The sequence below is a fragment of the Geotrypetes seraphini genome, chromosome 15 (assembly GCF_902459505.1).
Source record: "Geotrypetes seraphini chromosome 15, aGeoSer1.1, whole genome shotgun sequence".
Classification (NCBI taxonomy): Eukaryota; Metazoa; Chordata; class Amphibia; order Gymnophiona; family Dermophiidae; genus Geotrypetes; species Geotrypetes seraphini.
Genome location: NC_047098.1, coordinates 18,554,020 through 18,567,010, shown reverse-complemented (window position 1 = coordinate 18,567,010; position 12,991 = coordinate 18,554,020). Strand labels below are relative to the sequence as shown.

The following is a 12,991-nucleotide window of genomic DNA, read 5'->3' as shown; positions in this document are numbered from 1 at the left end:
AAAATGACATGGGATTATTTCCCGTGGTTATCCACGGGGACGGGAACGGTGATGAATTTTGTCACCATGTCATTCTCTACTACCAAATATGGGTCCAGGATCATAAAGTGATAATGCAGTGGTTTCTCTGCTGACAAGGAAATAGCCACATCTAAAGAAGAGAACCCATTTTCTCTGTTGCTTTTTAGTTGTTGGAAAATGGATGGATCTGAAAGCTGTCGGAGAATTTGTAGACAATGCATACTTTGTTAGTAACCACAATGGGCTCCATTTGTGATGACTGTATATTTAGGAATGCTCCTGATACGGTTATGAATTATCCTGCTCCTTTACAGGAAGTAGGCTCACTTTCACCTTGTAATCGGAAATAAAAATGATTATAATTCCTACCTATTGTCTGCGGGCCACCACATCTCACAAAGGTCTCTGAGCCTGAGACAACATGGAATGCCTGTGGTCTGCTACATTAGTCACATGTTAATTAGAAGTTGTGGTTGGAGATTTGTCTTATCTGTTTCTATCAAAATATTGTAGAAGTCAGGAGCAGAATAGAGCATTCAGTACGCCGGCCTGTGCTAAAAAATGCTTTTGTGGTTTGGTAAAGGTGGAGGGGAGGGGGTTAAATAAAGACAAGTTCCTGCTGAACTGGAATGTACGCAGGTAGGGCTAGTGGGCGCTGGTGTGAGCGGACTGCTGGGCACGATGGACCACTGGTCTGACCCAGCAGCGGCAATCTTATGTTCTACAAGTGCTAGGGATATATGAGGAGGAGTGGAACATAGGAAAGGGACCCAACAACTGGATAAGCAGTGCGAAATATATTTGGGGCTCATATCCTGAGTAAAAAATCTCTTTCCCTTGCAGGGAACAAACTTCTTCACAAAAACAAGATATTTTACAAAGGTGCGCTAGCGTTTTTAACGCATGCGCCGGATTAGCGCATGCTGGCTGAAAATCTACCGCCTGCTCGAAAGGAGGCGGTAGCGACTAGCGCACTCGGCAATTGAAGGCCCTAGCGCGCTGTTGTAAAAGGAGCCCTAAAAATTTAATGTCCCATTCACGGGACAAACTTCAGTCCTCTGACTACAGAAAATGGGCAAAGAGGCAGTCCTTTTATCAGCACACAAATCTCCATAAGGTGCTGGTCCCTTTCCATGTTTTACGTTGTCATTGCATTGTTCGCATTTCATGCATACATTTTTAAGAGCCGCTTTGGTCAAACATCATTTTTAGATTAGTGGGTTATAAAATGTCAAAACTAAATAAATCTCTCTGAAGCATATTTCCATAAATATCATTCTGATCATAAAAGCCATCATGTAAAAATAGTGGCATTGAGTTTCCTCTGTGTGTTTGTCTGATCATCTAACTCATCCATGTCCTATTTGTTTAGTCTGCATGCCAAAATTATAAGGCTCCTTCTCAGTTACTGCACAGTGGAAATGACTGGGCACATGAAGCCATGTGACCTGCAGATCTAGTCAACAAGGATTGCAATATCATGACAGCTCTGTATAATCCAATTTGGATATTCCATGAACTAGAAAAGAAAGTGTACTTTGTGTAGCTTTAGATGATAATTTTCCAAACCATTTCTGCAGATAAAACTACGTTTATTTGCCGAGAAATGCTTTCATAGAACTGCCTGGCTGTATCAAGAAACAAGCTCGTATATATACTGACATTTTACCTGGAGATGTGATTTGGAATTACACTATAATTTTCAATTTTCTTAAGTATGTTTGTATTTTTGCTCAGAAAAAGAACCTGTACATATTAACAGCTGTACATATGTGTAGGTACTTTTCCTGGGGTGATTTTCACTGTGAAAGAACATGCCTACTTTGAAAATCCTGTAAAGTACAGTATATATGCTTGTTGGTGTTATAGTGTTAGTGTTGTGTCATTCGCTAGAAATGGATAGAGATTTTTTTTTTTTAATTATCAGCTTGCTGTGGAATTTAAATATTTTATTGTATAAAGGTCAGTAATGACTCCACAGTAAGGGCATGTAACAGGAACTAGAAGTAAACAAGGATGGAAGATATTTGAAAATTAGCATAATTAAATAATTTGAAATAAATGAAAAATGACTTAATAAGCACGTTGGCTTTCTCACCCATTGTCAGATATAACTGTCATGTGTTTGCTGTGGCTAGGATGCAAGACCTCATGTCTGCGTAAAGCCATCTGATGGAAAGCTTTTCTAGTGTAGAAAAATGATAAAGGAAAGCACTGAATTTAGATGCTCTCTTTGTAACTTCACTGGCTCCCAGTCTACACAGATGTTTTATGCATAAAGCTTCTGATAATATGCTCTGTGCATAAAATTATACATACAAGAGCAATTCTTTTTTAAAAAAGGTTTTTGTGTGAGCATTGGCACTGATTGCATACATTTAAAAAAATATCAGGTGGGAGAATTTCCTTACTGCTGTCCAGGGCAAAACTGGGTTGTTTGAGGCTAGAAATATTTCAATAACAAATGTTTTCCTCCGACGTCAGAGCTGACATTTGAATGTTTTGCTTCAACCACGCGCAGGGTGTAGTGTGCAGGGCTTTGCGTCAACCATGTGAAGTGTGCAGTGCGAAGAAATGCAGCTAGAAAGCAGAAAGGTACAGCCTTGTGGGAGGGGAGCAGAAAAGGAGGGAGCGAGCGGGCATGCACGCGTTGCAGCAAGGAGGAAGCGCGTTGAGACATGGGAGGTGCCCAAACATGGGACACAGAAGGGAGTGCGTTTTTGGACACAGGAGGGAGGGGGCATGAACTTGGGAGAGAAGATGGAGGGAGGGAAAGAGATGCTGAGGTGGGGGAGGGAATAGAAAGGGAAAACTGTTTGGTCGTGAGTGTGTCAGTGAGAGGGAAAGAGAGATGGTATACACGGGGAATGGAAGATGAGCCGGGACCAACCGACTCTTGGAAAGGTTGACCACCCAGCCCAGCGACCGGAGAAACTCCACCACCCGAGCAGTAACCCGGGAGCTTTCCTGCAACGACTTTGCCCGAATTAACCAGTCGTCCAGGTAGGGGTGTACCAGGATGCCCTCCGACCGCAAGGCTGCCGCGACGACCACCATCACCTTGGTGAACGTCCGAGGAGCCGTGGCCAGCCCAAAGGGAAGCGCACAGAACTGAAAGTGCCGACCCAAGATCGCAAAGCGCAGGAAACGCTGATGAGAGGCCCGAATGGGAACATGCAAGTAGGCCTCCGTCAGATCGAGAGAAGTGAGAAACTCCCCCGGCTGAACCGCCAGAATGACCGACCGCAGAGTTTCCATACGGAAAGAGGGAATCTTGAGAGCCCTGTTGACCCCTTTTAAATCGAGGATGGGCCGAAAGGTCCCCTCCTTCTTGGGCACCACAAAGTAAATGGAGTACCTGCCCGTGCCCCACTCCGGAGGGGGCACCGGAACAACTGCCCTGAGATCTAGCAAGCGCTGAAGGGTCTGGCGAAAAGCCTGCGTCTTCCCCGGAGTCTGACACGGAGAAGCGAGGAAAAAATCCGGCAGAGAGCGGGCGAACTCCAGGGCATAACCGTCCCGCACCACCTCCAGGACCCACTGATCGGACGTGATCTCGGCCCATTTGGGGAAAAATTCACGCAGCCGGGCCCCCACCGGAACCAAAGGGGGCGCTGGCAAGGCGTCATTGTGCAGGACGGGAAGCGGGGGAACCGGCGGAGGGATTCCCATTCGTAAAGTTAACCTCTACTGGTCTGGAGAAGCTAAAAGAAAGTAAATTAGCAGGTAAGAACCTAATTTCTCCATTTTTGGTCATAGGGAGGGAGGGAGGTACAGATGATAGGGAAGAGAAAGATGAGAGGGAGAAATGTTGTGGTGGAAAGGGAATAGTAGGACAGATTGAAAGGGATGCAATAGGGAGGAATGTTGGACATAGTGGTGAAGGGAATGGAGGGAGAAATGTGGCATGGTGCTGGAGAGGGGTGATAGGAGAAATGTTGGGCATGGGGCTGGTGGGCAGGGGTGAAAGATGCTGCACATGGTCCGGGGGATGAGAGAGGGATAAATGCTGGACCAAGTGGAAAAAAGAAACTGGGACCAACTTGATGGAAAAATACGTCTCCAGACAGCAAAGGTAAAAAATGGAATTTATTGAATAAAATATGTTAGCTTTGGGAAATGTATATAGCAGATGTCTTTGTATTGTGTTCAAAAGAAAAGGAAATGCATTTCTGGTTTTATTTCTACAGTTTTGAAGTACTTGCTGTGGCTGGTGGGATCCCCAAGCACCGCCAGCAGAGGACCTCCTCTAGAGATAGCCAGAACTCCCCTCCACGAAGCGCAGCTGTCGCTGGCAGCATCCATGAGCCACTGAGGTGGCAGCATCTGTGACTCGGGGACGCCAAGCTTGGCAAAAGGGACCCCCGGCCACCTGCAGAGGAAGTCCTCAGCTGACATAGCTTAGGGGTCCTCATCAGCTGAGTATTTATTTATATTTTATATTTGCATTAAAGGCTCTGGTAGAAACCCATTTACAAAGTATGTATTCTTCCCAATTTATATTTCCAAATTAATAAAGTGTCTTTGCTTATTTGTAAATGGGTCTCTACCAAACCCTTTAATTCAGTAGCATAATTAAATGAAATAACTACTTCTGAAGTTTATAGGATGGGTGGGGACGGATTCACTTACTTGTGGGGATAGGCGGGGATGGGTTTGATGCCTAGCGGGAACGGGCTTGATTCTACCAGGGATGGGAAGGGACGGGTTTGATTTCTGTCCCCGTGCAACTCTCTACTGTAAAGCTTTGCTGTCTCTCATTTCCATCAAGCTCCTTCCCCCACTGACCTGCAATGTCTTATGCAGTCAAACTAAGAAGTACGTAAATTATTCTGTAGTTTATCTGTACTGATGAAAAGAGGATAAATCTTGAAAGCCAGTCACAAGCATATTAAATTTGACCAATAATAAAGCATCACTTATATCTGGTTTGTTGACACTTTATAATGTAGTGTGAAATGTTAAATATTTTGTCCTCTTCCTCCCTCCCTCCCCCAACACATCTTTGTCCCCTTCCTCCCTCCCCCAACACATCCAGAAATAAATAGATAGAATGAAAAGCAGATGACCATTTATAATGGACTGAATCCTTCCAATCAATATCTCTGGCTACATATGAGGAACATTCAATGTATCTTTTTTAGTGCCTTTGACTTTGGGTTTTTCTACAATAATTCTCAAACGTTTGAAAGCAGGTGGGAGGGTCTGGTCCAAGAATGGTGGTGTGGTGACCTCGTGAACCATAATTATGTATTCACCTGAAAAAGATAAGGAAATAAGGTAACAAGAATACATTTTGCACGACATAATTATACATCACATAACATATACAAATGAAGAAAGATGATTGGATCTATCAGAAAGCAGCAATCATTATGCAAATGGATTTATCATTTGTGGGTAAGTTATCAAGGTGTGGTAAACGTAGGCTTTTACCATGCGAATCACCAACCTGAAGTATCTCAATACCACAGGTTGCTGACACATGGTAAAGAGGTTAAAGCAATTTGCAAGCTACCTCACAAACATTATTGTACCCTTTTAGGCTTCTTCCCCAATGAAGCCCTTCGCCTTTATGCCATTCCGAACCAAACATCCCCAGTGGCTAACCCCCCACATATGTTCCCTCTTCCAACTAAACCCCTCTCCCAGGCCCCTCCCTAGCGCCAGCCACCTGCACCTACCTGAGCGTTAATGCCAGCAGGCTCATATTCAGCTTTTAGGAGATCACTGGCGATCTCCTGCAGTTCACGGCAATACCGGAAATTCAATGCCAGCGACTTATCAGGACACCAGCATTGCATTTCTGGTCTATTTTGGCCCGCCAGCAGCTAGCCAGCTAAGTCTCATTTGCCAAAGATATACCAAACTTAGCCAGCAACCCTCTGAATATTGGCGGTGACTATGTTACACGATACTGCAAGTCATCGGTCAATCCGCTAAGCCAGATATTCAGCGTGAAATAGCCGGCTATCCCTCACTAAATATTGGCAGATAGCCAGCTATATTCCCGGCCATCTACATAGCATTGAATATGGATCCCCAGGGGTCTAGTGGTGTGGCCAGGAGCTATTCCCAGTCGCTTCTGTCCTTATTGGTGCCATCTTCAATAAGATGTTGGTGACCCTTAGCAGTAGCTTTGCAGAACTAAAGGTCATGTTTCCATATAATGAGATCTATGGGAAGGTGAGGGGCCAGGGGGAGTTTGGAGAAGGGGATACATGCAGGTGGAGAGTCAGCCCCTAGGAAAATCCTTAAAGTTGGACAGTGGGGGTCTTGCTGGTGATGGCACAAGGAGGAGCTTGTTTGGCAGAGAGCCTAAGATGGGGAAGTGCATTCCAGGTGTCCACCACACGTTGGGTAAAGAAGAACTTCCTGGCATTCGTTTTGAAACTGTCCCCTTTCAACTTTTCCGAATGCCCTCTTGTTCTTTTATTTTTCGAAAGTTTGAAGAATCTGTCCCTCTCCACTCTCTCTATGCCCTTCATGATCTTGTAAGTCTCTATCATATCCCCCCTAAGTCTCCTCTTCTCCAGGGAAAAGAGACCCAGTTTCTCCAATCTCTCAGCGTATGAAAGGTTTTCCATCCCCTTTATCAGACGCGTCGCTCTCCTCTGAACCCTCTCGAGTAACGCCATATCCTTCTTACGATACGGCGACCAGTACTGGGCGCAGTACTCCAGATGCGGGCGCACCATCGCCCGATACAACGGCAGGATAACTTCTTTCGTTCTGGTTGTAATACCCTTCTTGATTATACCTAGCATTTTATTCGCTCTCTTAGCGGCCGCTGCGCACTACCCCCTTAGTATCTAACTGACACAAATGTGACTCATAAAAAAATTCTAACAGTAAGATAGTCTGATAACAAATCAAAAGGATCACATTGTGTTACCTGTCCTTCTCCTGCCATGGCTTGAGTTATCCCCCACTGATGCTATAGAGTTGGTGTATGCTCTCAGACATGCAGCGGATGGGAAGATGAGAAGCACACATTAGAGAAGGAGCTTCTCCTGCCTTTGGGCTGGCAAGAGTTCCTGAATAGAGAATGACACGGGGTCAAATTTTCCCCTGTCCCCGTGGGAACTCATTTTCCCGTCCCATTCCGGCGAGCTCTTTTCCTGTCCTTGCCCCATGCCTGCAAGCTCCATCCTCATCTGCACAAGCCTCAAACACTTTAAAATCCTATGTAGCAACATCCTAGAGCTCAGATTGTGATGTCATAATGCCTCATTCCACCAATGCCTAAGCTCCATCCTCATCTGCACAAGCCTCAAACGCTTTAAAAATCATAAGTAGCCACATTCTAGAGCTCAGATTGTGATGTCATAATGCCTCATTCCACCAATGCCTAAGCTCCATCCTCATCTGCACAAGCCTCAAACGCTTTAAAAATCATAAGTAGCAACATTCTAGAGCTCAGATTGTGATGTCATAATGCCTCATTCCACCAATGCCTAAGCTCCATCCTCATCTGCACAAGCCTCAAACGCTTTAAAAATCATAAGTAGCAACATTCTAGAGCTCAGATTGTGATGTCATAATGCCTCATTCCACCAATGCCTAAGCTCCGTCCTCATCTGCACAAGCCTCAAACGCTTTAAAATCCTAAGTAGCAACATTCTAGAGCACAGATTGTGATGTCATAATGCCTCATTCCTACAATGCCTAAGCTCCGTCCTCATCTGCCTCAAACACTTTAAAATCATAAGTGTTCGAGGCTTGTGCAGTTAAGGCAGAGCTTACAGGAATGGGGCAGAGACAGGGACAGCAACAAAACTCGCAAGGATAGGATGGGAAAACTGAATTCCTGTGGGGATGGGGACACATTTGTTCCCATGCCATTCTCTATTCCTTAAGCTGCCCAGTTATGTCATTAGGGGTGGGAGGGAGGAAGATGGAAGTGGTATAATGAGAAAGCATTAAAAAATCCAACAGACCCCTCTCCCTCTCTAGCTTAGAGGTCCTGCTAATGTCAAAAAAAACCAAGAAACCCTCTATGTGCCTCCTTTTTAGGCCACCTCCTACCATGAATTGTACTCTAAATCACGTAGTACATATTAGTGTAATACCTTGTCAGTATGTACATGACCTTCAATAACACTTTTCCGGTTCATAGACAAAATTGCGCCGACAACTGAGCGCAAGGTTGACGGCGCGCCGAAGAAAAGCACTATTTTAAAGGGTTCTGACGTGGGGTGTTGCTGGGGAACCCCCCTATTTTACTTAACAGACATCGCGCTGGCGTTGTGGGGGGTTTGGGGGGGTTGTAACCCCCCTCATTATACTTGAAACCGAACTTGTTGCCTGTTTTTTAGGGAAAAAGTTCAGTTTTAAGTATAATGTGGGGGGTTACAACCCCCCAAACCCCCCACAACGGCAGCGCAATGTCTGTTAAGTAAAGTGGGGCCCCCCACACCCCCCGTCGGAGCCCTTTAAAATAGTGCTTTTCTTCGGCGCGCTGTCAACCTTGCGCTCAGTTGTCTGCGCTCAGTTGTCGGCGTGCCGTTATCTCGCGCAATTTAGTCCCGTCACCCTAAAGGAGAGGCTATACTTACCCACACTTCATTCATTGCACATCCTAGGTTAAACCAGCTCCAAAATACTTCCGAGGCACAAATTATTTGGGGAAAAGGAAAACCAAAAGTAATATAAATATTTTGAACCAGATGGGAAAAAAACACTGTTATAATCACAAAATATTCCTATATGTCTTCAGTAAACAAAATAGTAATCAAGTTTCAAGTTTTATTAGTTTTGATATACCAACCATCAAGTTAATATCTGGCTGGTTAACAATATGTTTAAAAGAAAGAGAAACTAAAAAAGAACTAAAAAAAAGAGGTATTGTGTATGTACAAATAACATTACAGACCGTGAGGATAGAAGGGAAGGGAGGGTGAAGTTACATATTTGAGAAGAAAATGGAGATAGTGGGGTTAGGATAAAACATAATGGAGAGGGATGCTTTAAAGAAAGCAGTTATTATTGATGAATAGAATAATAAAGAAGAAAAAAAAAAAAAAAAAAGATGATGGCTCTAAGTGTTAGCGAAGGCATCGCGAAATAAAAAAGTCTTTAAATCTGTCTTAAATTTATCAAGTCGTGATTCGTCGCGGAGTTGCTATGGCAGGGAATTCCAGAGGGTAGGGGCAGTTACTGCGAAATTTACTTTACGTGTATTGTAGAAGTCTTTAATAAAAACTCCATTTGGATTGCCAAGAAAAAAGTGCAGATTTTATGAGCTTATACTGTACAAGACTTGATAAATGTGCAGTGAAAAGGAACCCGGTAACACTTGGCTTCGTAGACTGCAGTCAAATGATTTTACAACATTACCTGAAAACCTTGAGAAGAACCAGAGCCCAGTTCCATGGGAAAGAAGCAAAATATGTCAGTGAGACAAAAAATATTGGTCTCTCCAATGTATATTCTTAATTTGCATAAATGGATAAGTATCTGGAGTTATTCTTCCTGTAACATTTTTCTTAGGCTGCCAAAAGTACATTTGCCAGGTCTGGTGGGGATATATACATCTGCAGTCTGCTGAAATTTATAACTATGCACATTTTGCATAATAGAGACCAGTGTTACATAGCTCTTGATGATCTCTAAAATACAGGGTGGGCCATGGAAAAGTAGCCCATTTCTAATGCCGGTGCCAGAAAGAATAGTGATTGTGGAAGGCTATGCGTGAAGCGGGTAATGAAACGGAAGAGGCCTTCGCTGACAAGTACCCAGGAACACAACCACCAGCTAAACACTGTATTCAGAGGCTGGTTCGGAAATGGCGGCAAACTGGCTCGGACACAAACATGAAGAAATCGAGGCCTCCATCTATGGAGAAACACTAGTTCCCCTTATTCAGACCCGGTAAGAACTGGACAACTGCAAGGATCATGAGCCCAGTCACAGAAACCTAAGAGAACAAACCCCATAAATCATGTCGATGTCGGTTTTAAAAATAGGTGCTTAGTCTTGAACAAAATTACATTTTCTTCAGGATATTTAAAGCAACTAGAATTCTTCCTTATTGAATGCAATACTGGGCTTTGTTTTGGCCAGTACTGGGCAAACTTGCACGGTCTGTGTCTGTGTATGGCCGTTTGGTGGAGGATGGGCAGGGGAGGGCTTCAATGGCTGGGAGGGTGTAGATGGGCTGGAGTAAGTCTTAACAGAGATTTCGGCAGTTGGAATCCAAGCACAGTACCGGGTAAAGCTTTGGATTCTTGCCCAGAAATAGCTAAGAAGAAAATTTAAAAATTTAAATTGAATCAGGTTGGGCAGACTGGATGGACCATCCGGGTCTTTATCTGCCATCATCTACTATGTTAATATATTTAGAAAGCTATGTCTGAAATTTATTGTCTGGTCAAAATCTACCTGCTAACTTTGGCTTTTCGCTTCAAATCTATTTTCTACTACTTTTCTTCCGTAATGCTCTCTTTCTCTGAATCAACAAGCCAAAATCAAAACCAAATTGCGGTATCATTTATGAAGAAGATGACACAGCTCGGGGTCATGTGATTTCCTAGTTGCTCTTTGGATCACGCGGGGCATTTTCTGCGAGGTGATGATGCGGTTTTAGTCTCACTGGTGTTAAAACACTTCATCCAAAATGCCAGCCTGTATTGCAATAGAAGCTAACTTCCTTGTCTGAGGGAGTGCAGTGAATCAGTGTGTATTGTGCTCTGTCGCTCTATTTATACCTTCAGTGGCTTTTAAGTGCTGGTAATATGTTTAATTGGAAGGCAATTGTACTAGGATGGCTAAGGGCTGAAGTTATTGGGCTTCGTATATAAAGAAAACTTCAAAAGGTGACATTTGAAGCAAAGAGGGGGTACGATAACTATTTAACCATTGTTTTAATTTTCCATTTTTAGTCGCACCACAAAGATGCACAGATTGTTGCTGTCACAGCTGTGAGGGAGTGCTCATTATTAAGAATCACTTTAGAAAGTGAATCACTAGAAACTTCAGTGCCTCTCCACACAACAGTAGAACAGTACAACTTTGGCAGCTGAGTTTCACATACATTAACCAGTTACGAACCTGAGGTCTGGACAAAAGGCGTTTCTAGATGTTCCATCCTTTCGAATGGTGCATTTGGAAGTTTATCATTCTTCAATTTTTTTTAGAACAGCAGGACCAAAGCTTTGGAATATTTTACCCCTTCGGTTGAGAGATTCAGAGGTTTAGTTCTTTTGAAAAAGAATTAAAGACTCATTTGTTCGTGGACGTATATGAGTCTATAATCTCAGCCCAGATTTATTGATATTTTTCAATTAGACCAGGAAGTGTCTGTCTGTTTTAAAATATGCAAAAAAACAAAAGGAATTGACCCCAAAATATCCACAAAGAAGAAAATCCAGAGAAAACCAAAAAAAAACTCTGTGGAGTGACGATGTTCCCAAATGGACTTTATTTGAAAGTGTCAAAGTTCCAAAGGAACACTGAAATCATCCACATAAAATAATTCCATCCACATAAAAGTAAATCATCCACATAAGAGCCTTAAAGGACCTAGTCCGCTAGGGATACAGGACCCAACACGTTTTGTTTTAAAATATGCCAAGTAATATTGAATAAGAAATCTGGAGAGAATGGGGAGGAGGAGCCTAACTAAGATGGCGATCTGAAGGTGCTGGGCTGAACGCTATCGAGCCATTTTTATGGTGAAGCGTAAATCCATGACCCAGGTCTATCCCACGGAACCCGGGACACAGCAATTGCCTGGGCCGATGGACGCATTCGTCCAACGCGGGCCCCAAGAAGAACCGGACGGAAAGTCCTCGGCACGAGGTAGGGGCATATCAGAGAACCTGGACACCTCATTCGAGGCAACTAGTCTTTTGTTGAAAGAGCGTAACAAGCCGGTGCAGCCACTCCCCCGACCAATGTTGCAGGACACAGGGAGCGAGGGGAGCTATGCAGTTCCCTCCGAGAGCTGCGAAGAAGAGGAGGATGAAGATCTGGCAGTCCAGAGGGTTTCTGCTGCCTCTCTACCACAGCTGCCGCCGCGTGGAGCCCTGGAATCGGTTGGGGAACGGCAAGAGTTACCATTGTCGAGTATACAAACAGGTACTGTGGAACTTAAAGATTTAAAATGTAGCCATTCACTAGCTCCCTTGGAAAAACCTCCTGTGGCTGATTTGGGATGAGAAAGGGCAGGACCGCCGGAAGAGGAAGCAGCATAGACGCAGGGCTAAGAGAAGGGGCAGGACCGCCGGCAGAGGAAGCAGCAGGACGACGGTAGGCAGCTTCTACATGATGGGAGTGGGGTTGGGGGTGCGAGCGGTCCTGCGGGGTGAACCGGACGGGGGGGGGGGAACAATGTAAAAAAAAAAAGGGGATAACGCACTCACGAATATAACGCACATGGTTATACTCGGTTTGTAAAAATCGTGTATAACGCACGCGTTATATGCGTGAAAATACGGTACTCGATGCTCAGGCCCCAAACACTGTAAGCACTAATTGTGTGGGTCAGTGATTAAAATAGGGTGCTGGCAATCAAAACACTTTTTGAAACTACTCAAAAGTTTAGACATGGATGGAAAAATCTCGGCGGCGAGGTCAAAAGACTCAATGATGATACTGAAAAGGAGAACTGCTGAAGTAGGAATAAAAGAGAACCAAAAGGCCCAACTGAGGTATAAAAAAAGGGACCCCCCTGAAAAACATATATATATAAATAATTTTTTTTGTTTATCACAGACTAAAGAACACCACTAAATAAGAAAACAAGAATAAAGCCGAAGGGCAAAAAAATTTAGAAAATTGTTAAGAGGAAGGCAACGCGCTTTGGATGGAATCCAAAAATAGCACTTCTTCGCTCGGTGGAAAACCAAGAACTGAGGTACCGTGAGCCGATGTTGGGCAAGAAGGCACTCGCACACAAGTGGTGCAAGCAGTCATGAAGTTTCTAAAAACTTAAAGTAGCAATTTACTTTTACCACTGTCCCTATTG

The 12,991-nt window shown here is 44.0% G+C and overlaps 1 protein-coding gene and 1 long non-coding RNA gene across 2 annotated transcripts in view; one reads left to right on the top strand and one right to left on the bottom strand.

Moving 5' to 3' along the window:
- The window catches only part of LOC117349308, a 41,440-nt gene that overhangs the window by 26,705 nt on the left and 1,744 nt on the right, over nucleotides 1-12,991 (top strand). The gene's annotated exons all lie outside the window — the stretch shown is intronic.
- MORN1 (MORN repeat containing 1) overlaps nucleotides 5,071-12,991 on the bottom strand; it is a 180,966-nt gene continuing 173,045 nt past the window's right edge. Inside the window, exon 14 of the mRNA XM_033922591.1 lies at nucleotides 5,071-5,279. Within this exon, the coding sequence (XP_033778482.1) occupies nucleotides 5,131-5,279 (149 nt within the window). The 3' untranslated portion in view covers nucleotides 5,071-5,130. The remainder of the gene's footprint in view (nucleotides 5,280-12,991) is intronic.